Raw genomic sequence first — 26,344 nt, 5'->3', positions numbered from 1 at the left:
CTTTTCAGGTGTTTTGTGATTTATTAATTGAAAGATGTCTCTAATTTATCCATGATTATAAAATTGAGAACACATGCAGAGATGTCTTTGGGCAAACTTATTTCCAAGATCTGTTCTAGCTACAGGGTTTTTTTCTTCTATTTCTTATTGCAACTAGGAACCGTCTTATGGCCTTATTAAACAAAGAAACAAACAAACAAAACAGTCCCTGCCATTTTTAACAGTCAGAAACTGCTTACTGATCAGAGAAGAGACAAGTAGTGACAGAATGCTATCCTGTTAAAAAACCACCGGTGATTCTCACTTGCTTCTAAGACTGAGCCAGACTTCCCTGGAGGCTTCTCTGTTCTACTTCCTCGAGCAGCGCAGGTAAAAATCTGCTGCCCCAGAGAGAACTGTGCGCTCTGTTCTTTTCCTGATAGGAATCTGGATGGGTTCACTTTCTGCTTTCTGAGACTCTGGCAGTGACTTGAATGTTTACATTGTTAATGCTCTGAGCACAGGTAATGGCAGATTAAAACATGACCAGCATGACCAACAGAAACAAAAGGTTTATTGATAAGGATCACCTATTCATGTTGGAAGACAAGGAGGCAGTAGATTAGGTGGCAGGGAATAGGGTTATTGGGGCAAAGAAAAGGAAAATGGGAGCTGATGCTAGCTTGAGGAAAAAACTGCGTGATGGTTGAGGAAAGAATCCCTTAGATCCTTTCTAGTCTTGTTGCTCTCATAAATTGGATATCAAATAAGATGGGTAATACAGTGTTCTACGAATTCAGAGTGTATTCTGCACTTACATGGAAAGTATGAGGCAGTGAGGCTGAGAGGTTCAGTGCAATTAATCACTTGGATGTCAAAATGTTCTCTATGCAGATACTGATTATCCATTGTGCTTAAGTAGTTAGTTCTTGAGGTTTTAATTATATCCAGCATTCATTCTCTCTCTCTCTCTCTCTCTTTTTTTCCCAAACTAAGGTTTATTGCTTTTGTTATCCTTAAAACTGGAAACACGTTTTATGCGAAGTTTCCAGTGACCATGTTTGCACGTATGTGCCCGTGCACCGTGGCTTCTGTGCACCTGCTCATGTGTAAACACCGTGGACTGTGGGCTCTCCCCAGCAGAGGGACTGTGCCCACCTGGGTTTTATTGCCTACAGCCTAATGGAGGGAAATTTTGCTAAACAATTCATTAGATAAAAATCTTGGCCTCTTTAAGAGTCTGCAAATTATTTTCAGGATTTCCTAAGTAACACTTTTTAGACATGCTTGTGCTACTTTATACAATCTCTGTGGTCTTTTGCGCCTGAATGGTTTTTTGGACCTGTCCTGTCGTGGGTCAAGGTCCTGAACTCCTTTTTATCTGGACCATTGGCAGTGTTTCTGAAGTTGTTGATATCAAGCTACTTTTCTTTAATGGCCTCTTGCTTAGTCTTTTTGGAGGCAGACTACTTCCATTAATATTTTGTAAGTAGTGTAGATCATAAGTAATTGTTAAACATATGTTCTAGGCTGATAAGTAAATTACCACATTAATCGTAACAGGATTTGGACTTGGAATTTAGTATAAAGACCAGTGGATTTTAATTTATAACAAAAACCCAGATATTTTAAACTAAGATTTATTTTCAGTTTATATGTTCATGTTTCTTCATTTTGATAATTTCATTACCATTTTGTAAAACAATGTCCTTGTTTTTAGTAAGTGCGTTCTGAAGTGTTTATGGGTAGGAACATTATATCTGTAACTTCAAATGATCTACAAATCATACATAAAAATAAATATAAATATGAATACAAATATATACATGTATGTATATATGTATATATTTGTATATTTGTATACATATAGACAGGCACAGATACCCATACTGAGAGAGCAAGAGAATTGTAACTCAAATAAGGTAAAATTTTAAAAATGGTAATTCTCTGGGAAGGGCACATTAGAGTTCTCTATCCTTACAGGTTTTCTATAATACTGAAATTATTACAACATAATTAAAACATATGTTCACACTGATGGTGAAATGGAAACTATTATAATCTTTTTTAAAGGCTATTTTGACAAAATGTACGAAAAGCCTTAAAATGTATATTCTTTGAATAATTATGCTTCTAGAAATCTAGATTAAGGAAATAATCACTGACATGTGCAGTGATGTACCTTTAAGGGTGTCCACAAAATTTTATATATTTCTGCAAGGGTGTATTATAGAAAAATCTTTACAATCTTCTAAATATATATTATCGGAAGACTCACTTTATAATTAGGATGTGTCTGTGTTTATACTATGTGGTCTTTAAAACTCATGTCATGGGAAAAATTTATTGTTTTGGAAAATATTCATAATATTACCAGTGAAAATAGTCTAGCAAGCAAGAGTGTTTTTTTCCTAAGATTTTTATTGTGGTAAAATACACATACCATAAAATTTACTATCTAACCACTTTGAAGTGGATAGTCCAGTGGTATTAAATATGTTCATAATGTTATACAGCCATCACCCTCCTCCATCTCCATAGCTCTGTTCATCTTACAACATGTAACTCTATACCCATTAAACATTAACTCCCCTGAGCTCCTGGCAACGACCATTCAACTTTTGTCTTTTGATTTTGACTTAAGTATCTCATAGAAGTGGAATCATACATATATCTGTCCTCTTATTACTGGCTTATTTCCCTTGGTATAATGTCCTCAGATTCACCATGTTGTAGAATATATCAGAATTTACTTCCTTTTTAAGGTTGCATAGTAGTCCGTGCGTGTATATACATATACCATATTTTGCTTATCCATTCATCTGTCAGTGGACAGTTGCTCTTCCTCCATGTTTTAGCTGTTGTGAATAAATCTGCTATGGACATGGGTGTATGTAAGGCCGCCTTGTGGGATATTTTGCTAATAATTTTTTTTTTCTGTTCATTGAAATGATACTGCAAAGGCATAGGTTAAAATGTTGTAATTTTCCTAAATAATGAGATGGTGGCGGTTTTATTCATTTCATTAGTTGGTGCTTTTTAGTTTTTATTTATGGGATATATAATACTTTTGAGTGAAAAAAATATTACATTGGGGTGTTTGGGTGGCTCAGTGGGTTAAGCCTCTGCCTTCAGCTCAGGTCATGGTCTTAGGGTCCTGGGATCCAGCCCCGCATCAGGCACTCTGCTCAGCAGGGAGCCTGCTTCTCTCTCTCTCTCTCTCTCTCTCTCCCTGCTTCTCTGTCTACTTGTGATCTCTCTCTGTCAAGTAAATAAATAAAATCTTTTTTAAAAAATTGTTACATTGAGTAGGATAAGGTCCCCAGCCGAAATGTTTAGGTAGCCATGCACTTAAAACTATACAGCACTGTTGGAAAATTTCTTATTCATAGTAACTGAAGTCATAAAATAGAATAATACCTTTAAAAATTAAATAACAGTAATCACTTTCTCAAGGGTATATGGTGCACATAATAAGAACACTGCTAATTCTGTTACTACATAAGTGCACCTGGTTTTAGGTCAGTTTTCTCAAAATATGTTTCAGAGACTCTTTGCATCTAAATCACCTGGGATGATTGTAAAAAATAAAATACGCAGAATAAAAATCTCTGAGGCTGAATTCAGCAAATACGCATTTGTATAAAGCTCTCCAAGTTACTTTTATTTATATGAAGCTTGAGAAGTCATGCTGCAAGTAAATCTTATTTGTCAAGAACTGGAGTTAAAACAACACAAATAGTATTTAATAATTTGTTTTATAAAAGGATCACACAATAATTCTTTGAGTAGCACATGCCCATTCTTTTAAAATATGATGCAGTTTATGGAAAAGTTAACTATATGGTTTTGAAAGGCATCTTTGTTTAAAGCAGTGCACGTCCATATATTCTGTATTCGGCAAACTTTGAGGAACCCTGTTGCTCTGTACCCATCATAAGATGACTGTGTGTTTTTCATGTACAAAGAATATAGATCAGGGTTTTTTGCCCAAACTCATGATATGGAACACTTCAGAAACCACATGAGAAAAACCTGTAAACCCATCAGCTGGATCTGAGATAAAGATGAACCACCTACTTACATTTTGGAGGCCTTGATCCATTTTAATTTGTTCATACTCTGTACTTCTATTCTGTGTCAAGCCTGTTCCTTCCAGAGGGGAAGAAATGCATACTCTTGAAACAAGTGTCTGCATGAATTATGTTTCACACTAGTTGAGCTTCTAATAATTTTGAATATATGTGTATATATTTACTGTGCAATACGCCATATTGTTCTTCTCTGTGGGCAGATTAAAAGGACCTGGGACATCTTGCTATGAGGCTTAGCCAACACTTTTAGGAAAGAGTTGTTTCCTAATTTTCAAGTGAAAATATCCTCCGTCTTATGGCTCCTTTTCTAATTTCAGATTTTGTTGACGGACCTATACACCACAAGGCCTTACTTATATCTGTAACCGTCTGTAGTTTGCTATTGGTCCTTATTATTTTATTCTGTTACTTCAGGTAAGTTTCCAACATCTAGATGTAGAATTTTGAGTTTAAAATACCGGCCTCACATGACTGTTCTACCAGTTGACGTTTTTTACCACAGCTTTCTTTGACTTAATTAAATCTTAGATTTCCCTGATAATATCAGTGGCTATTGATAGATATTTGTCTTAATGATGCTATTAATATTAATAGATAGCTGTCTCATTTCTGCTTCAGACATCAAAGTCACCCAGGTAAATTTCACTCTTAGGGAATTTAGGGTAGTTAAGAAATTCAGGATCTAGTTGTTACTAAGGTTTGATTCTGAGTGGAGAAATGGCCGTGTTGAACTGAGAATCACTCCAGTAATCCCTTATTTCCCAAGCTAACAATTTCCTCTTAATATGGAAGAATTTTCAACTAATTTATAAATTAGTTATTCAGATAAAAGAAACTTGACTATTGAAGTTAAGTGACAGTTACTAATTATTTTCATACACCTAAGAACTTATTTTCTATTCTGTGATGTATCAAGCACGTTTAAATTTTTACATTTGCTTTTTTAAACACTCATTTATGATACTGTTCTGCAAGTAGGAGTTGATTCAAGTAAATTCATTTCTAATTGGAAGCATAATTATTGACAAAATGTTTTTAAAGTTGAAATTTATTTATTTATATTATTGCTTTATACATTGCCTGAGGTGAGAGAGTTAGCTTTTATGTCTTCTGTAAATCCTAAATATTCATCTTTAATTAAAGACCTTAAAGGGAAAAGTTTTAGGGAATGAGTATTGAAGCTATATAGAAATATTTTTGGAATCCTTGCCAGCAAATAGGCTGTTGAACAGAGAAGAATTATAGATGGTTGAGATTAAGTAAAAACATGTAGTTGACTTAAAAATAGGTTAGCAAAATAATTATGATTTGTATTTTAGAAATGATAATGAAGGGTAATAAATACTAAAAATTTATCTTCTTTTGTGCTAAAATGAAATCTGCTATGATTACTGTTTTATCTGCAGTGTTTTACTCCCATTGCTGCAACTCAGTATCTTAATTACCTTCTTCTGTGCATCTTTAGGTATAAGAGACAAGAAACCAGACCTCGGTACAGCATTGGGTTAGAGCAGGATGAAACGTACATTCCTCCTGGAGAATCCCTGAGAGACTTAATTGAGCAGTCTCAAAGCTCAGGAAGTGGATCAGGCCTCCCTCTGCTGGTATGAGAAGAACATGTCTCAAATTTAAAGGAAATGGCTTCTGAGAGGAAATAACCACAGGGTTTCATTTTACTGAAACCGGATAGGGTAGTGGACAAAGAGGAGCTCTGGGTAGTGGATTAGACATCAGATCTCAGATGCAGGGCTTCCTGATAACATTTTGACATACTAGGGGTAAGGTGATTGTTTTTTAATGTAAGTGTATGGTTAGACATTCTGATAAGGAGCAGATTAGAAAACAGTAAACGTGGGACCATCTCCCCTCTGTTTTCAGTAAGGATAGCATTACCGAACTTTGGCGTGGTGTTTGAAAGCAAAAGTATTACAATCGACTGGGATCTGAGTATTTCTACAGGGGAAGAATACTGCATTTCAGCTGGAGAGCTTATGTTTCAGGGTGAAGTCCTGGCTTTTCCATTCATGAGAGATTTAATTTTCTGATGGTCCGCACTGCCAACCTTGAAGAAAACATAGAACGCATCCAAGGCACTTGTTTTAATGAAAAAAGCATTTGGTTCCTTTATAGACCATGCAAAAAGATTGATGGGATGGAAAATAACAATTTTAATGGAACTATTTTCCTTCACAAACTCTTAAGATTGATTTTCCTCATCTTTTTCTTTTTTTAAATTTTCCTCATCTTTATTGTCTGGTTCTGACTTTGAATATCATATTTACTTGATTGTTTTGGTGACCTTTTATTTTAGTACTAAAAAATTTTTTTTTAATCTCAAGGCAAGAATTATAACTTTATTGAGATTGGAAACCTATATGTATTTAATGTATAGAAGTATGTATTTGGTGTGTGCAGCTGGAAGAGTTTGGGGATAAGTATACATCAATGAAACTATACCCCCAACTTATGCCATGAGCATATCCATAATCTGCAAGAGTTTCCTTCTGCCTTCTTTATTTTTTGTTCTTTTTTTGTTTTACATGTAAGAACACATAACGTAAGATCTACTCTTTCAATTTTAAGAATACAACACCCTGCTGTTAATTGTAGGCACTGTGCTGTGCAGCAGATCCCATCTTGCATAAGTGAAACAATGTTCTCTTTGATTAATATGTCCTCGGGGGGCTGATAGGACAGAAAACAAGTAGTGAGGTAGTCATTACGAGCCAACTGATACTACTTAGTATGTAGATTTTTTTTTTAATGTAGAAGTTTTTATTATCAAATTTTTTAAATTTAATATATAGCAGATACAATTCTCACATTTAGAAACCTGGATTGTAATTTTTTTTTTAAAAAGAAAAGTACAAATATGAAAATTCTTTCTAGTATGAATAAATCAGATGTTTATGCTCTCAGAACTGAAGCCTGCTTGTTTGTCAGTGTTTTCCTCCTTAGATGTTACGATAAGTCTCAAACCAAAAGTACACTTTAAATTTCTGAATATAATTTAGTGACACTTTTTATCTTTGAGATAAATTCCTAGTCTTTTAAGCATTGCCAACTCCATTAGTATGTTCATTAAATTATAAGAAGATATATTATCGCTAGAAAAGAAGCAAATACAAAACTGTTTGTGTTAGGAAATGCTCCATAGATTTACATAAGCAATGCTTTGTAACATCTGTAGATTAAATATAATATTTCTGTAATAAATGTGGGAAGTTTCCTCTCAAGTCTGTAATTTAACTGCTAGCAGATTTGGCTCCCCTCTGCTTAGTGCTTAGTGCTTTTGATGCTTCTGTTCCTCCATTTGGAAAATGGAAATACACTGAACATTTCCTTGTATGGCATGTTTGACTCCTAAATTGTTCCTTACTTCCTTCAGACTAAGTGGCTGAATTGCATGTCAGCAACGCTTCTTGATTTTTTAGTCTTTCTTTTTAGAAGATAACATTTAAAAAAAAAAAGATTTTATCTTTCCTCAAAAAGCTTTCAGTCTGATATTGGTGCTGTTAATGACTCAGTACAGATCACATAGTTCTTCAAAGTGTAAAAGCAGAAGGAAACACTGCAGCTTTACTTGATGGGAAGCCTATCTCTGCGAAGAGTGCATTCCAGTTTTCTGAACAGATCTTCTAAGAGTTCTGTGCTAGGATCCTTATATATGCTTCCCGAGTTAGGCCAGTTGTCACCAGGATTCAGCCATGTCAGTCATGGAGTTCTTCAGATATTCTGCTGTGAGTGCGGATGGGCTGCAATCGTATGTGAAGGGGAATTTGACCTGCAGGCCACTTCCTTGCCTATTTTCTCTCTCCTTGCTCTGCCTCTCTCTCTAAGTCTTCACAGTGCTCTTCCAGCTTAACTTTCTCTCCAAATCTAACCTCTTTTTCCTCTACCTGTCCATTTTACATTCTTGACCTTGGCAAGTAACCGTTCCACTTCATCATTTAATTTTCAACAATTTCTTGCTGTTTCCTTCTTTTCCTTTTATCTTCTGTTTCTTTACATATTGCATTTAGTGTCCCTTGGCATTCTATAGCTGAGAATTCCAGTATCTGATATCTAATGGGGTTCAACCCCCTTGGGTTGTTTTTCTTGACTCTCATTTATGATGGCTGTTTCCTTTTGACTTAAGGAATTTATTCTGTGGGGTCTTCTTTTCCTCTCTCCCTTCCTTCCTTCCCTCCGAGTACTTCCCTCCCCTCCCCTCCCCTCCTCTCCCCTCCTCTCCCTCCCCTTCCTAACCCTTTCCTCCCTGCCTTGGGGAATTTCCTGTATTCCTTTGTGAGGTCAATAATTCATTAGTTTTTTATTTCTTATATTTTACCATAATCAAGTTGTGTGGTGGCAAGAGTTCCTTCAAGGTATCTAATGCATCTGGCCCCAGTGGTGGCCAATAAGATTCTCAGGAGAGGATTTGTATTTGTTTTTGCTGGGAACCATGGTGTGCTACCAACCTCTGGCAAATTTAGTGTGCCTCCGTGGTCCCAGCTTCATGCTGAAGCCCAGGTTCAGTTTCTTTACTTTTAAGGAGTTCAGGGTTTCGATCCCCGATCCCAGCGCTGGTGTTCTTCCTCTCCCAGATAGCAACCTAGCTTTTTGCGGGTTCTTACTGCATACTGTTCCCTGCTCTGACCTCTGCTCTTCCCTCCCTCCCTCTCCCCGCCCCCCCATCCTCCCCTTTCTACTGGGAGATTCCCTTCATTTTGGGGGGTGTCCAACAATGCTTTACAAGTTAGTTTCATTGTATTTTATCCACAGTCAAGTGCATAGTGGATGAGTCCCTTCACAGGGTCCCACTGCAGAAGTGGAAGTGAAAAGTATTCTATTCTGCTAATGACCGTGAAACCATTCAGGGCTTTCTCCCCCCCCCCCCGCCCCGAATATTATAATAGCTAAGAGGAAATATTTAATGTGGAAGCAATAATTCAAACATTCAGAACCCACAATCAGTTGCAAATACATTTAAAAGGGGGCAACATAAATGAATAAATACAAGTAACGTGTCTATATAAAGAAAAACTACCAGCTAAATATATTTTGCGTGCAGTAATTGTGTCTTCTCTGGAGGAAAAAAAAGAAGAAGATTAAACAAATCTGTAGTGCTGTGAATACACTAACAGTGTGTTTTGGGATTTAACAGGTCCAAAGGACTATAGCTAAGCAGATTCAGATGGTGAAACAGATTGGAAAAGGTCGCTATGGGGAAGTTTGGATGGGAAAGTGGCGTGGCGAAAAGGTAGCTGTGAAAGTGTTCTTCACCACAGAGGAAGCCAGCTGGTTCCGAGAGACAGAAATATATCAGACAGTGTTGATGAGGCATGAAAACATTCTGGGTGAGTTGGTGCGGCAGTGTTCAGGGTTCCCTCGCTTTCCTCCAGTTTCTGTTCACATCTGCCCATGAACTCATCTGTCTAGACCTGTTATGAAATATATAGACGTTGGCTTCTTGGCCTGAGCCCAAGAACGTCACAAGCCTCTAATGGGAGACCTCACAGGAGGAATGACTAAGGCACTTCTGTGAATGATTCGTGGGCTGGAAATGGGCCGTGTTTTTCTTCAGGGACAGGAAATGCAAATGTAACACCAGCATTTCTTAGGGTTTCTTAGGGATTTGAAGGAGCACACAGTTAAATGTTGTGAAAAGTTCTAGAGGTTTTATCTGCAGGGTTTATATATAGCCAGAGTTTTTATATGGAGAACTGAGTTTAAAAAAAAAAAAAAAAAGTCTCTCAAGTTAGCAATGATGTAGCTGAATCAGTCAAGTAGAAAGCATGTGTGCCCCGACTCAAGACCCTGTTTTGTAAGCAGTGTCTTACGTATAACTACGATGCCTGAGCTATTTACTGTGACCATAAAAATAACTTAAATATTAAACTAGCGACCAGGAAGGGATCATGTTTTCCAGTACAGACTCTTAATGCTCTCTCCCTCGACTGTTTTGATTGCCTTTAATTGGTTTTAATAATTCAATACTGTCATGGGCATAGTCGTAAAGCCGAATGAAATGCCCAACAAAGACACCTGTGATAAAGAATGACGTTTGGGGGTATGAATTATCCTTGATATTGTTCAGAACATGCTTGGGGTCAAACCTTTTTGTCTTTCTTCCTTTTAGGATTCATTGCTGCCGATATCAAAGGGACAGGGTCCTGGACCCAGTTGTACCTAATTACAGACTATCATGAAAATGGTTCCCTCTATGATTACCTGAAGTCCACCACCCTCGATACAAAATCGATGTTGAAGTTAGCCTATTCTTCCGTCAGTGGCCTATGTCACTTACACACAGAAATCTTTAGCACCCAAGGCAAACCGGCAATTGCCCACCGAGATCTGAAAAGTAAGAACATCCTGGTGAAGAAAAATGGAACTTGTTGTATAGCTGACCTGGGCCTGGCTGTTAAATTTATTAGGTTAGTACCGAAGTGAACAAATATACTTTGTGTGATTCTTTTCTATCACTTTGTACAGCTTGTGCATTCTGGAGCGGAGTGCTTCTAGGGTATTTAGTAGAGAAGGAGTTTTATTAATGATGACATTTCTTGGGAGGGAAAAAGAAACGTTTATTTGAAGGAACATGTATTTGTGTCCTGTGGTGTCTTTGCTCATCAGTGACCTGGTTTCCAGAGTTTGCATTTGGTTTGCTGCTCTCTTTCAGCTCCTTTGAAAAGAGGTCTCTCGTGTCTGGGATGATTTGGTGAGGCTTCTGCTTAGCATTTGTAAGTAGGAAAAGGTTTTAGTATAGATCTACGTGTGATATAGTGATAAAGGCAGTTTTTTTTTTTTTACATGATATAATAAAAGATAACTTGCATAGTTATTCTGAGAAACGAACAAACCGCACACTCAGCGTTCGGCACTGCTATACTGTGACTTACACAGTGAATATGACACCGGGACACATACAGCATCGTATGTCACAAAACAGTGATTTCAGACCCCGGGTTGCTGGGAGTGACAGCAGTAGCTTCTAGGGAATGGAGAGGGGGACTGCCCAGTGCGTTAGGCTCTCTTTTCCCTACCCTCCTTCTGATGGGAGCAGCCCATTCTATCTTGGGAGGACTTAATTAGAAGAAATGATTCCTTTGCTTTGAAAGCAAAACAAAAGAGTTTGCAAACTACTGGCATAGAGGTTTCATCCTGTAACTGCCTTTTTAAAAACTGAGTCTAGGCTTAGCCTTTATTTAATTGCTGCATCCTCTTCTGGGTTTTTTTGTTTTGTTTTGTTTTTTGTTTTTTTGTTTTTTGTTTTTTTAAATCCCAAAGAAGACTTGATAAAATATGGAGAAGAGCACAGAGGAAAAGCTGTGGAGATGATTAAACATTTGGAAAATAAAACTCATGAGGAAGGACTAATGGATTGGTATTTTTACCCAGAGGTGAAGACCGAGGTGTGATTTAATAACAGGCCCCAAATACGGGAAGGCCTTCACCATTTAAAGGATGGTAAATTAGATGTTCTCATCTTTAAAATCAAATGATCTGGATTATAGATTTCAGTTAGAAATAAGAACCTCCTGTCAATAGGATGAATAAATCCTCTCTCTCTCATGAATTCTTTTTTCTGACCTAAAGCCTTTTTCAAGTCTCCTCTACAAAAAACAAAAACAAAACAAAAAAAACCCATGATTCTTCTCACATAAGCAGCCTCTCTTCTGTCCTCCCATGTTAAATTTCTTGAGAGTTCCAAAGAGTAATCATTTTTCACAATCCAGTAATTCATAATATCTTGTGATTTTGTGTCTTCTGCTCCCATCCCTCCTGAGCTGCTTTTATTGAGGGATACCGTTGGTCTTTGTCACCAGGAGCCTTTCCTTTTGTCATTCCACCTTCCAAAGAGCACAAACCTTTCTTCCTGCTGTTTTCTTGATGTGCCTTTTTTCCAGGTTCACTTTCTTTCTCTGTGGGTTCTGTTCTCTGTGAACCTTTTACATATTTCCCTACTGCTAGATTTCCTGCTGGGTCTGCTTTTTCTTTCTTGCTCCCAGTTTTGGTTGATCCATTCTAAATTGTGAGGGGCCTGACATTTCCTTTGTTCCTTAAGATTTTGGTTTGCTCAGCTGAATGAATTCTGTCTCTGTGACATTCCCATTTGAACTTCTTTCAGTTTGGGTCCTTGGTCGTTTTTCTAGATTCTGAAGTAAAGCATTTTGTTGTTACCTGCTCTTTGTTTTTCCTATTTTCATTTTCCCCTCCATCATGCTGCCAGATTTATCTTCTTGAAATGTAATTTTGGATGGCAAGATAATTTCATAGTTTCCTATAGCTTGGGGTTCAAATATAGTTTATAGTCTAAACACACCTTGAAGTGTGTTTAACACGCTTTTAACATTGCATGAATACCCAGCATTTCTTCTTCTGTTTAGGTAAACTACTGTTTATCTTCACAGTTTCTTCCTTTGGGATACCTCCTATTGTTCCCTTCCAAGCCTGAATTTTAGTTGGCCTTCTGCCCTCCCCTGTAACCCTGGGCACACTGTCATGACCTTTCTCACTCTCTTGTCCAGTAATCATTGCCTACGTCTCTTGTCATTCCCAATGAAGACTAAGTTCCAGGAAGGTGGATACCATGTTTTTTTCTCAAATTTACATCCCTAGTGCCTTTCCTTGGTGCCCATTACTTAGGCGTTGCTTCAAAATTATGTATAATGTCAGATAAATGATTCCTCGTGAATTACAGGATGAAGAAAGAAAAAGCGTCTTTTCTTAGCTCCAGAGGTTCTATGCAGTCTGGATTAAACCTACTTTCTTAGTTTTATTATCTTGTAAACCCTCCAACTTACATGCTTTCTTTTGCAAAACTGAAGTATTTGTGTTTCTCCACCTGAATTCCTTGTTTGCTACTGCCTTGCGTTTGATTGAACAGTCTATAGTTTGGAATCCCCTTGCTTCTCCTTGTACCTAATCCAGTCTCCAAGGTGCCTTTACGGCCCTTTACCCGTCCCCCAGCTAGGAATAATGACATCCTCTTCTCTACTCCTGCGGTAATTTCCTGGCCCTTGTCTGCCCGATACTGTAAGTATTTAGTGCAAGCCTCCTTTTGCCTACTTGTCCTTGGACATCTTGAGAGAGAGGTCCAGGCCAGATTAATTCATGTATTTCCCATTTGACATGACATAGTGAACTATCCGTAAAAGGTATTTCCACATTGTTTTGAATCGATACATCTTGGCAATATCAAAGTAAATGAGAACTTTCCTTCTCTATAGACCTTTAAACAAGCAAGGAAGCGAGTGTTATATTTCTGAAACTCAGCTCTGCTGAATGTAAGGAGAATGAACATAATGACCTCTCAAATTTCATGCAAACCCTGATTCTAGAAAGTGGAGGGGAATTTTTAAAGGGATAATTCAGAGATATCTTTGGCATATATTGACCACTCAGCAAGAGAGCAAAGCTTGAGGATACTGTCTCGAATGCGAAACTGTGGCTGTTGGAGGCACCGACCTCATATGGCCAGAGAGTAGCTGTGGGGCCACTTACTGTTCTGGGCCTCAGTTTCCTTCTGTTAAATGGAGGTTGCCTTTGATAAGTTCAGAGGCCCTTTTCACATTTTATTTTCTGTGTTTCAAAGGAACTCTGCTCTTCTCGATGTTTGAGCCTTGCTTTTAAACCTTGCCTTTTATGTTTCTTTGGTTTTCGTTCTTTTCCTGATTTTCCTGTTTGAGGGCACTGCACACACACAGATAGTTAGAGATCTGATTACAGGTGGGGTCAAAACTAACCCAGTGTGGAGTTCTCGGACTTCATAAGTGAACTTCCTATGAGAATTGAATCTTTACCAGGGTCTCTACATGGTAAGTGTTCTCTCAGGCTTTTAAGTAATTTCTGGGAGGTTTCCAGGGAAGTTGAGAGCCACAGGGAGAGCGGACTGTACTTTAGAGATTTCCTGCTTATGTAATTTTTTTTAAATCCCGTATGCATTTTTTTCATGCGCACTCTCGAAAATGATGTAAGTGGTGATGTATTTCCTGCCCAACAGAGATTTAGTCGTGGTGATGTTGTAGCAGACATCATCCTAATCCCAGATCTCTCTGGGGAGGAGAACAGTGACCCATGAAATCCCTTAAAGGAACTCAGAGATCTTTTTACTTTGGAGGATCAAGCAGCTCTACTGGTTCTCCATTGTCAGAATCGTATTTTCTTATGGGTAACTTAAGTCCTGGTTTAGGGCTTCTCCAACACAGATCTCACAGCTGATGATTGTCAGGTTGTCCAAAAGGTGAGGAGGTGGGGTGGCCCACCCAGCCCAGAGGGCAGAACATTTCTCCAGCGTCTTTCTCAGGCCCTGACTACTAGCCGTGCTTCTCCTTTGCGTACCTAGTGGCATTTTCAAAAAGTGACATGCCTAAAGACTCTCCAGAGGCTGAGAACTAAACAAATTAGCGGCTGGGTCAGCAGGTTCAGTCAAGATTTCTGCAGCCTCTGCACTTCCTTTTGAAGGGTCTTTAGTTCTAGAGTTCTGTTTTTCAGAAATCACTGAAGCATTGAGTCCTTTCGAAAGTGCAGCAGAAAACTGCTCACTGGTTAGCATCTGACTGGGCAGAGTGGAAGGCAGCCAATCAGCCGCTTAGCAGATGCTCCAAGAAACACCAGGGGGTGCGCACAGCCCCTTCTTCTGGAGGCTTACAACAGTCTCTCATGGTTGCTCAGGCTGTAGTCTGAGGTTCTGTAGTCTCTGGTGTATTTCACAGGGAGTTAATTTCAGAGCTCAGTTTCAAGCCTGGAACCAACTAGTGGCGCCCTCACCTTTCTTCTGTCCCCTGCCCTTCTTCCCTTGTTCTTTAAAGCTCAGTTCTTTTTTTTTTTTTTTTTTTTATTGATTTTATTTATTTATTTGACAGAGAGAGACCACAAGTAGGCAGAGAGCCAGGCAGAGAGAGAGAGGAGGAAGCAGGCTCCCTGCTGGGCAGAAAGCCTGATGTGAGGCTCGGTCCCAGGACCAAGAACCATGACCTGAGCCGAAGGCAGAGGCTTTAACCCACTGAGCCACCCAGGCGCCCCTCAGTTCTTATTTTTTAAAAAACTTTGTAGCTTATTGAAGGTGTACGATGTTTGCTTCTCTTCTTCCTCTATTACCTTTTTACCTCCCTTCTCCCTCTCTCCCCCTTTTTATCTCTCCCTTTTAGACAACCAGCAACACCCAGCAGGAGACCACCCATATGTGTGCCAAGGCTCAACGAGGTAGAGCTGCTTCGTTTGGAGCTAACACCTCGATTCCCCTGCTGGTCACTCATGACCATGGTGGGCTCTGCGTGTGACTTTCATGCAACTCTCCCCGCAGCTGATGGTCCAGTGGGAAAGTGCGCTGTGCTGAACCAGTGGCTTTCTCCTTTACATAATCCTTCTTGCAAGAATTCCTGCTATGCATTTATACTTAGGAGGTTTAACTGACATGAAAAATTTAACTCAAAACAAAGTTAAGACAAAAACTCTATTTTAAAAAAATCTATTTTATTTTTATTTTTAAAAATCTATTTTTAAAAGTCCACTTTATTATATTCTACCACCAAAATAAAGAAATTTTGCATGCCTTTCCTCTGGTGCATCATGGTTGAGAGCATGAGGCACGCCTTGTTCCCCAGTCTCGTGCTTTTTGCCCGTGTTCTTTCTCCAGGCCTCACAGGCTCCTGGCTGGAAGCTCTACTTTCAGCCTTTCTGGATTCATAGGAGCTCTACGGTTCCCTCTGTTGGTTACTTTAACACCTGCGAGGCACATGTGCCACTCTGGGCACCAGGGCCAGACCCAGGCAGACACTGCTGGAAGCCCACCCAAGTGTACGCGGTAGGCAGGGAGTTGCATTGTCTATAGACAATAAAACCAATTAAAATGATAACTGTGAGCCCAAGTTCTAAACCATGTCAGTGACAACATCAGTCTCCCAGCAGGTCCCATCGCTTCCACTGTCCCCTACTTTTTAAGCCTTCCTTGTCACCTTCAGAGGAGGAAAGTCTTAGTTTTGTATCATTTAATTTCCTTCTCTTCTTCTCTTTTCTGGCTGTTACTGTCTCACGCTGTCTTCCTTGCTGCCCTCCCCCTGCCTAGAGCACTTGCCTTGAGAACTCTCACTCACTTTGTGTCCCCGCGGGAGGAGAAGAGCCACTCACATGTATGGTGCATGTACACTTGAAGACCCTTTGTTCATGCTGTTGACTTCCCACGTCACCATGCTGGCATTTTCTTCATCATCCGGGGGACTTGGGTCAGAAATACAAAGTTTGTTTTCGTACTTCCTTATGAAATTCTAGCTGAGGGCATCCTGCATTTTGAGATTCATATAAAAATGCCCTTTATCACCCCTAATCCTACCTACTCCAGTAGGGAACTCCGTGTCACTCACGGCATCTGGGGATTCTAAGGAGCCGTGTTCCTCTCGTCCTGCCACCTTCGGTCTTTGTTGTGCCTTTTCCATGTGGTGTAGTTGCTGATGCTTCTCTTCCGCAAATACCATCAACACAAAGTTGAAGAGAGTTTTACTCGGGTATGATTAGCCATAAAATTCATGCTACTGGAACATTTTTCAGACTTTTGCTTTCTACAGGAGCTTAACATCTTGTCATGACCCTAAGCCAAAAGGGAGAACCTGTTTTCTCCTTAATTGATTTGCCTTATTCTCCGATTCTTCCAAATTACTGTTTTTTTTTGTTTTTTTTTTTAATTTTTTATTTTTTATAAACATCCAAATTATTGTTTTTTACTCAGAAAATTATAGGTATTTTAATTTTTTATTTAATCCTGTCCCAGCCTGTTGTCTCTAACGTTCATAAAGAAAAACACCCACTAATATAAGATTATAATTCATTTTTTTTTCCTGATGAGGAGTGTGCCTGACATCACTTCATTTAGTTTATTTTGTTCAGATTATGTTTTTATGTTTTTCCAGTTCTATGGAAATCTTATACTGCTACTCACCTTAACAGGGACAAAAGCCATGTGGGATTTAGTGGAAGTGTTAATTATAAAAGTATATGTGGACAAAAATACCTACCCCCGTGGTACTCTAAACTCAGTTTTTCTGTCTTTAGCCCCTTGCATATTATTTCCAGCCCTTCTCCAAGGGAAGGGAGGAGAGGGATCCTGTTTCTTCCATGGTGAATGTGACATCCATGCTTTTGATGGACTATTTTCAGTTCTCCTTGGTAGAAACCCATCTTCTCTGTATTTTTCTCCACTTTCTTTAGATGTCTTTTGCTCTTCAGAGCCTTATGCCACCAACCTATCTATCCCTTAACTCTTGAAATGTACATTTTTCTTGCTCCTGATCCTGCTGAGTTCTTATTTATAATATCTTAAATGAAATCTATGTACATAAAAGTATAACAAATGGTAAGGCACTCCGATAACAATTATAATGTGGACAAAGTCAACAATTTGCCTTATTTTTATCTGGTCTTCTTTGTGTGGAAGATAGCCCTTTGCATTCTCCCTATTTTATTCCCCTTTATCAGTGCCAGAAGTAGCCATTATCCCGAGGCTGATACTCATTTTTGCTCTGTGTGATTCTATGCTTCGACCACATGGATGTGTAGCCTCCCCAGCTCCAAGGGTTATTTGTGCACTTGGAGTTCATTTCTCTGCTTCTGCCCTCCTTGTGCAATGTCCATCTTTTCTAAGGAACCTTGTTTCTCACTCCTCCGGCCCTTCCATGGACGAGAAAGCAAGGAAAAGCTGAAGGCACCCTGTCCTTTCCTGCTTTCTTCTTCCTCCTTGCTCCTTTCCTTCAGTTACTTAATACCTTCTTCTTATGTGCCCTGCACCATCAGACTCTTATAGCCTCTTTTTCTCCCTTTGTTCTTGGTGCCCCAGCATTTAATATCTCTGGCTTTTATTTTTGCTCTTGAAGATTAACAAGCTTAGTTTTTCTCTGCCCTAATTTGGAAACAGGTAAGATAATGTTACTGAGAACCTGAGAGAGAAATGCAGTTTAATTACTTTCCAGTATAGAAACACTCCTGAGAGAAGAAGGGATGGGGCTGTCTGTCTTGGAGACTCTGACCCTTCATAACATCAGATATGAATTACTTATAATTAACATGTTTGTCATTTAAATGTAGAGCTGAAGGCATTTGCCATTAGGTTCATAGTAATCTTTTACAAAATTGACTTAACAAAATTCTATTTATCATTTTACCTGTTGGTAACGTCTCATTTTATGGTCTACCTACAAAAGAGATTTTTAAATTTCTTTTCCAAGTATTCATAGCAAAGTTTACTGCAAACAAAACTTTTCTTTCTTTCACTGAGAATATATTATCTGCCTACTATGTGCAAGCACATTATACATGGAGATGGATTGAGATGATACCTTTTAGGGCTGTAACAGATGATTCTACCAGATATTCAGGCTTCAAGGAGTTTACACTTTTAGGTGGGAAGATGGATATTTATTCACATACTAATAAGGCAACACCAAGGGTGAGGAGAAGAAGGTAGAGGAGAGATAGTAATGCCAAGCTTCATGGCATGTATAGGAAACTGTTTTTTGGGAATCTGACGGACCAGCGAAATCCTTGATTGTGTATTTGTTCAGTGTTTGAAGGAATGAGAGTTTAGGGATGAACTCTGTCTAGTCTGGCCATCACAGATCTTATTCTATCATAGATAACAATTACTGTTCTGTTTCCAATAGGTGTTTCCATGTCACACATTCTATTCGCTCTTCCTGACCTTCCAAATCCAAATAAAGCCCAAAGGATCTAAGAGTAAGAATGGGAAGGAATCACCTAAAATCTTTATGAGCTGTGGTCAGAGTGTATCTTTGGCCTAAATATACTCTTATAGGGCACATTCTAAGACTATTCATGGTTTCCTTTCCCAGTCTATGTCTATTATGAATATAATTTAGGCCCTTTACCGGTTTCTTTCCATCTGCAAGACCCCATATTTGTTCCTTGGTATGGAACCCACAATTTTGTACCCATGGCACTTGTCTTCCTCTGATGATTCAGAGTTACAAATTATGACACATGAATGAAATGCCTACTATGTGTTCACAGAAGAGATGTCAGTATAATTAAAGATGGAATTTTTGTAGCATCTTTTAAATCTGATATTTTCCATTTTATCATGAAGATATTTCTTGGCTCATTTTCTTTCCTTATCATTTACTATTTAGGTACACAAATGACATTTTTCTGTCATATTGTACTGGTAAATACTAGGAATTCACATTTTTCTAGAAAATGAGCCTCGTAGAGCCCAGAACATTAAGACCTACATTTATAGATTAAGGCTTATTTATTTATTTTCTTTTAAAAAAATGTACACTTTAAGTTTTATTTAAAAAACAAAACAACCAACCAACCAAACAAAAAAGGCTTCTTCAGAGTAGTTGCTCTTAGAAGATCCCGAGGAGCCTAATAAGAATACAGGGGGCCTGTCTGCTGTAATGGCTTTAGATTGAAGATTTTAGCTGGAAATGAATTTAAAATTGTTCTAAGAATGAAGCTTTCTACGTTTTAGTAAATGTTAACAGTTTGGAGATCTGCAGAGAGACATCTGCCATCCTTTAAATTTTCCAAAGTGACATATGTATTTTATGCTTCAGAAACTAGAAATCGAGGCAATAAGATCAAACCCAGAGATTCTTTCCAAAAGCCACTAGTGTTTAGGAAAGTTTGGTATCGCCTGTGGCACAGCCTGAGAACTGTGATATTTGCTATATGTAATTTCCTCATTGAGTAAAAACAAACAAACAAACAAACAAAAACCATGTAAATGCATGAGAGACAGTGGAGTGTGATGAAAAGAAAAAAAATTCTCAAGAATCAGGAGATAACAAGGTTTATCCACAATTTCCCACAAACTTTGGTTGATAATGACTTTTTAGTCCCTTTTGTTTTTCTTTCTTTCTTTCTTTTTTCTTTTTCTTTCTTTCCTGTTTTTTTTTTTTTTTTTAAGATTTTTATTTATTTATTTGACAGAGAGAGAGAGAGAGAGATCACAGAGGGAGAGGGAGAAGCCTCCACACCAAGCAGGGAGCCTGATGCGGGGCTCCATCCCAGGACCCTAAGATCATGACCTGAGCCAAAGGCAGACGCTTAACCAACAGAGCCACCCAGGCGTCCCAACTTTTTGTCCCTTTTCTGTCTGATAGCTTCTACCTCAAAACTGGGGTTTATTGCTTTTCTTTGTTCCACAGATTTCTACTGATGTAGTGTCAGTGACGCCTCTGATATGGGCTTCACATTGTCCTGGTTGCGAGATTACACATCCTGTCTTGTTTAATCATCAGCTGATGATTAAACTAGGGAGAGACCCTAGTTCCCTGCTTGAGTCGTCTCCTGCAGAGCTCTAGCTCCTGCTCCACTGGGATGAGTTGGTGGTTCCCAGGGCCATCCTGCAAATCAGGGTCCTCTCATCCCCAGGGATGGGGGAAATGATAAGAAGTGGGTCGCGTTCTGAAACTTTGATGGAACTGCTGGTTTTATATTCAGTTATTCCTTTCTTCCTTTTATTAAAAAATACATGTTGATGAAATAATGGTGACCATAGAAAGCTTTGTCATGGGTCCTGCTTATCAGAGTAAAACAGTTTCAGGTCTTTGTTGGTTCTCTTCCCCCTTTAGGTATTTGTACCTCTAAAAACCTTGCAACACGTGGTTTAAAAAATACTGTCTCAAACAAACCACCTTGGCATGTACTTTTGCCACTTTGAAGAGCCATGCTATGAAAATAAGAAGGGGGAGATGATACTTTGTAGACATTTACTAGATACTTAGCAATTATTTCAAGTTTATACTTGATGCCAATGCAAACTTGTATGTTGCAGCTTCCCTTTGATTGCCCTCTTCACTGGGTTTTTACCTGTGAATATCTAATATAATTCTCAGCAAGAAATATTTTTCAGGGGAACGTTATTCCCCGAAAAGATATCCCTTCACCTTTGCCTGAAAGCCTGGTTCAGGAATCACTTCGATTTGTCATGTGTTGGTCCTTTTCAGTACTGATAGTGCATTGCTTTACTTTTTCTTCAGTGATACGAATGAAGTTGACATTCCACCCAACACCCGAGTTGGCACCAAACGCTACATGCCTCCCGAAGTGTTGGATGAGAGCTTAAATAGAAATCACTTTCAGTCTTACATTATGGCCGACATGTACAGTTTTGGACTCATCCTTTGGGAGGTTGCTAGGAGATGTGTATCAGGAGGTAAGTAACAGTGATGCCGTTGCACCTGCTCAAGATCCTTGCTTTCTGATCAGAAATCAGAGTTATCATATTGTCCCCAAATCTGATTTTCTTTTATTTTCCACCTTATTTCTGTCAGTGCAGTCACAATCCTCCCAGGAAATGATTTAACCTCTTAGAATTCTATTTGACCCCCTCTTTCGTGCTTCTCACCAACAAGCCAGCCTTAGAAAAAAAAAGTTAGGATTTTAATTGCTTTCCTGTTTCTCACCAACCTGCTGGGGCCCACCTCCAGCTCCCGTGCCCCATCCCCTATGGCTTCCTCTCTGCAGATGAAGGTAGAGACAGAGAGGTGGGGTGAGATAACCCTTCTTTACCCCTCCCCCCACTTGACTTTCTATAGTTTTTCTTCATAAAGCAATTTTAAAACATCAGTTTTTATCAAAAGGAAATTAAAGCATAAGGATGTTACTACTGGTCATGATGATTTTTCTGCAAACAAGGATTCCCTAGTAAGATGATATCAGAAGATATTTTTAAATATTCAGAGGCATTATTATTGTTTGCTGTATTTAGTTTACTGTTGTGTCATCTGCCTTTAAATAGATTCCAACACTTTTTAGGTGAGAAGCTGAATCTTCAGCTCTTCCGTGACAAGAATCCTGTTGACAGTCATACTCATGGTGGGGCTTGGTTAGAAACCATGCTACTGCTGCTGCTGCCTCTCATGGCCGGTTTAAACTCACTTTTGTGAGACCTTGAGTTTGCCCAAGGTTCTGAAAGTCTAGTGAACACTTAACTGGTACTGGAATTCACTCTTGGATCTGCCACTGACAAGTGACTCAGCTTTATTTCCGTTCTTTCATCTTAAGAAGGAAGTGAATTAAAAAAGAATTAAAACTGCCTGGTACATAAATAGCATTCAGTAGATCTTAGCTCTTACTTAATATTTTGCTTTTGGTTGGTAGAGGCTTAACTTATATTTAGATTCATATTTAGGGCCACCTGGATGGCTCAATCAGTTAAGTGCCTGCCTTCAATTCAGGTCATGATCCCAGGGTTCTGGGATTGAGCCCCACATCAGGTTTCCTGCTCCGCAGGGAGCCTGCTTCTCCCTCTCCCATGCCCCCTGCTTGTGTTCCCTCTTTCGCTGTGTCTCTGTCAAATGAATAAATAAAATCTTAAAAAAAAAAAAAAGAGAGAGAGAGATTCAGACTTAAATAGAGAAGAGAGACGGTTAATCACCAGGAACTTATACTTTGGGAGACAGATCGTGATGCAGTGACACAATGCCTTCTAATCACTTGGGAGCTCTGAGCCTATTCTGAGCTTAATTTAAAATAGAACGCATTTCCTCTCAAGTGAGAGAACTCCAAAATGAAAATTAACATGGGAAATGTTTCCTAACCAGATAGTGAGTAAATCTCCCGTCTTCTCTGAAGAAGGAAAGAGCTAACAAAAATATAAGTTAACTAATTGTCTATGCCTTGCCTCATGTTTTATAGAGAGTAGATGAGCCTATTTTGGAATAACATACTTATACTCAGGATTGGTTTATAGAAGCTGAAGGAGTAGTAGAGTACAAGATTACTTTCTCAGTACACTTTCCTGAACATCTAAAGCAAACAGGCCCACAAGAAACCTGTATCTGGAAGCCTCTGGGTCAGAATACAGAAGAAAGGATCCTTCCCTTAAAAACAAGCCAGCCTGAGAAAAAAAGTTTGGATTTTAATTGGTTTACTGGGCTTGTCTTTGCCCGGGGAGATTTGAGAGGCACTAAGGTGTTGCCTTATCTCTTTATGAGATTGGTTCGCGTTTGTCACAGCTGTTTGATTCTCAGCTCGGCACCATACCAGCTATGTGGCCTTGGACAATTAGTAAATCCCTCAAAAGCAAGTTTTCTCATCCGGATAATACGGATAATAATGCTATCTCATAAACATGTGTCAAAGAATTTAGTAAGATAAATTATACAGCATACTTGCTGATACATGGTATAGACCATATTTGCCTGGTAGGCTCCTAACAAGCAGATTTGTCTCCTCTTTCCAGAAAGGCAAAACACAAAAAATTCTATTCTCTAACTCTTTCCTTTATGAAGATGTTGAAAGTTATGGGCTTGTTTGGGTGAAGTAGATTTTGGATGTAGGTCTTCTAAACTTAGGAAGAAAAAGAGAATTCTTGAGGTTTCAGACACTCTTAAGCGGCAGCCCTTATGGAAATTTTGATAATTGCATAATAAGGAGAAAGAAGTAAGGCCTGTAGTTCAAAGACAGACTCCGATTAATTCATAAATTCATGTGGTTCGCTGTGTCTGTGGTGGTATGTACACTTACCCCACTGTGGGTATCAGTCCAGCTGGGCACTGGCACCAGTGCTAGGCACTGAGGGAGACATGCGAGGAGTCAGATAGATGGTCTTTGCCCTCAAGAGTTTCCCAGAACCACTGTCCTGAGAATTAGAAAGGGAGGAAGAACTCAAGTGAAGTAAGCATCCCTCATTCGTTAGGCCTTGTGCTTTTAGTATTTCCTGTAGAATTAAAACACAAGAGAAGGAACGATGAACATAGATACGTATAATCATGCTGTGTGGTCTCAGTGAGGGACAGAATAAATGGTGAGTGGGAGTGGTCTGAGGAAGCCTTTGAACCTTCTGGTCCTTTATGTAGGGGTTTGAGTTTGCAGGAAAGGGCATATACTACAGATTTTGTCCGAGTACACCCCAGCGATTTTAATGATGAGTTGGATAAAATCTGCCAGCTTGATAGTATCATCTTGTTCCAATAAAAAGCAATGACATTTCTATAATAGATGATTTAGGATAGGGAGGGAAGGTGCACCAAATACATTGTTCAGAGTGACATCCTTTAAGGACAGAGGCTGCTTATAATTATTGTGAGGAGTTAATCAGATAGGGTTGAAAAGAAGATAAAAGTAGCCTACTTTTCTAAAGGACACAAGGATTAAGGTAGAAACTAGATACTAGGAAAAATGAGATGGAATTTATCACGATAAGGGCCATTTTCTTAAGATGACACAGACTTGAATTCCTTAACCCTTCTTTCAACAATACCGATTTTTTCTGATAGTGATATATTATTTATTTATTTATTTTTAAAGATTTTATTTATTTATTTGTCATAGAGAGAGAAGCGAGAGAAAGCACAGGCAGACAGAGTGGCAGGCAGAGGCAGAGGGAGAAGCAGGCTCCCCACCAAGCAAGGAGCCCGATGTGGGACTCGATCCCAGGACGCTGGAATCATGACCTGAGCAGAAGGCAGCCGCTTAACCAACTGAGCCACCCAGGCATCCCATATATATATATATATTTTTTTTTGTAGAAAGTTTGGTGAAATACAGAAAATTTAAAGAAGAAAACAATAAAAATCTGACAGTCCTTGCACCTAAAAAAAATCATGGTTAATATTTTTAGGTGTGTATAATTTTTAAAATTTTAAATCTGGAAAAATGCATTCTTATGATTAAGCAGAAATAAAATGTAAATCTCAACATTTTGTTCAAGTAGGATACACTGCCAAATGTATTATGAGATTCCTAATCTCATATTGCAGTAATAGAAACAGTCCTATATTATGCGGTATGAGTTTGGGATGTGTCTGCCAATTCGCGTTGAGATTTAATGTAGATTTTTTTTAATTTGGCATATAAGACCCTTTAAAAAATTGGAAATAAATTTGAGATGCTTGTTTTACTTAGTTTTGGGAAATTTTTAAAAAAGCACTTGAAAACCTATAATAATATGTTTCATTAGGTTTTCTGTTTATATTTTTAATTAGATTAAGTGTCATTCGGGCACTTTTTTTTTTTTTTTAAGACTTACTTTGCAGTTTTTTGAGCCTGAACGTGTTTTGAGTACCGATAGGACCTTGCTTTGAGAACAATTGTTAGACTTTCATTTCCACCTCCCAGAAGATATTAATAGTAGCAATAATTTAAAAACAACCCATATTCTAGGCATAGTGGAAGAATACCAGCTTCCGTATCATGATCTCGTGCCCAGCGACCCTTCTTACGAGGACATGCGAGAGATTGTTTGCATCAAAAAGCTCCGTCCCTCGTTCCCCAACCGCTGGAGCAGTGATGAGGTAAGACTTGAGGTAACCGTGTGACCACGACAGACTTCTAAACAGACTTTACTCTTTTTGCCAAAATTCCAGATACCTGTTACAGGAATCCTCCCCCTCTGTTTTGATGGTGTTGGTAATGGTTCTTCGCTGCAGTCATTGGTGTCATATGTTAAATTATCTGTTTCTTTTTGCCAATTTGAGCTTTCTCTTTCTAAAGTATATGGAGGGGGGGGTGTTCCCCTTAGCCTGGACAATAGGTAACACTATTCCATTTACTTATGCTATGCTGACATTTGCCTAAAGGTTGTTATTTCTCTGTGTGCATCTTTAAAACACCATGAATTTTCTCCATGACAGACCAGTGTATACCATTCTCTCATCTTGATGAGAGAAAAGATAGGCATCTGCAGAATCTAGTTTTCTTTACACAGAAGAGACACAAGCTGTGGTTGGGCTGCCTGACTGCGCTGTTGGTCTTTGTTAGTAGGGCTGATGTTTGCCCTTTGGAGAAATCCATATTCAGCCTGGCTCTCAGGATGCAGGGCTGAAACCTAACCAAGGCCGAAAAGGGGCTGTTCAGAAGGAGGAAGTGATTTGGGTGGGCCTTGCCTTTCCTGTCTCATGTCATCCTCAACATCCTGCCTATCTGTCCTCTGTACTTGCAAACTCACCAACTCTTGGAGCCCTCTGGCAGGCGGACATGTTCAGAGATGAGTTTGAAGCATCCCGAGGATAAAACACAACCCCATCTCCAAACCCACCTCATCAAACATGTAGCAAAGCCAACACAAGCACATGGAAAGAGCACTTGTTGATAAGCTAATTCTTTAATGTTCAATGCATTTAAAAATAACCTTTGGTTCATTGGTTTGATGCCTTGTTCCTGAAATGCTAAATAATGCATACATTTTCCAATGAGCTATGCAGAAAACTTTATGAGATGCTGGAGTTATATTATTTTGAAGGTGGTTATGGGCATTGGTATTACTCAGAATCCCCTTACTACAGATTTCTAATGAAGTGAAATTGTGCTTTTCCACAGGAAGA

General features: G+C 38.8%; 1 protein-coding gene across 12 annotated transcripts in view; it reads left to right on the top strand.

Annotated features, from left to right (window-relative positions):
* BMPR1B (bone morphogenetic protein receptor type 1B) overlaps nt 1–26,344 on the top strand; it is a 399,701-nt gene that overhangs the window by 368,898 nt on the left and 4,459 nt on the right. For all 12 annotated transcript variants that reach the window (XM_082728079.1, XM_082728089.1, XM_082728087.1 and 9 more), the window contains 6 exons: nt 4,391–4,487; nt 5,539–5,677; nt 9,220–9,412; nt 10,195–10,492; nt 21,056–21,231; nt 25,185–25,315. In XM_082728079.1, coding sequence (XP_082584205.1) covers nt 4,391–4,487; nt 5,539–5,677; nt 9,220–9,412; nt 10,195–10,492; nt 21,056–21,231; nt 25,185–25,315 — 1,034 coding nt within the window. The remainder of the gene's footprint in view (nt 1–4,390; nt 4,488–5,538; nt 5,678–9,219; nt 9,413–10,194; nt 10,493–21,055; nt 21,232–25,184; nt 25,316–26,344) is intronic.

This window comes from Mustela nivalis (genome assembly GCF_964662115.1).
Source record: "Mustela nivalis genome assembly, chromosome: 4".
NCBI classification, from domain to species: domain Eukaryota; kingdom Metazoa; phylum Chordata; class Mammalia; order Carnivora; family Mustelidae; genus Mustela; species Mustela nivalis.
Note: the sequence above shows the minus strand (reverse complement) of the source record. Positions and strands in the feature narration are given on the sequence as shown.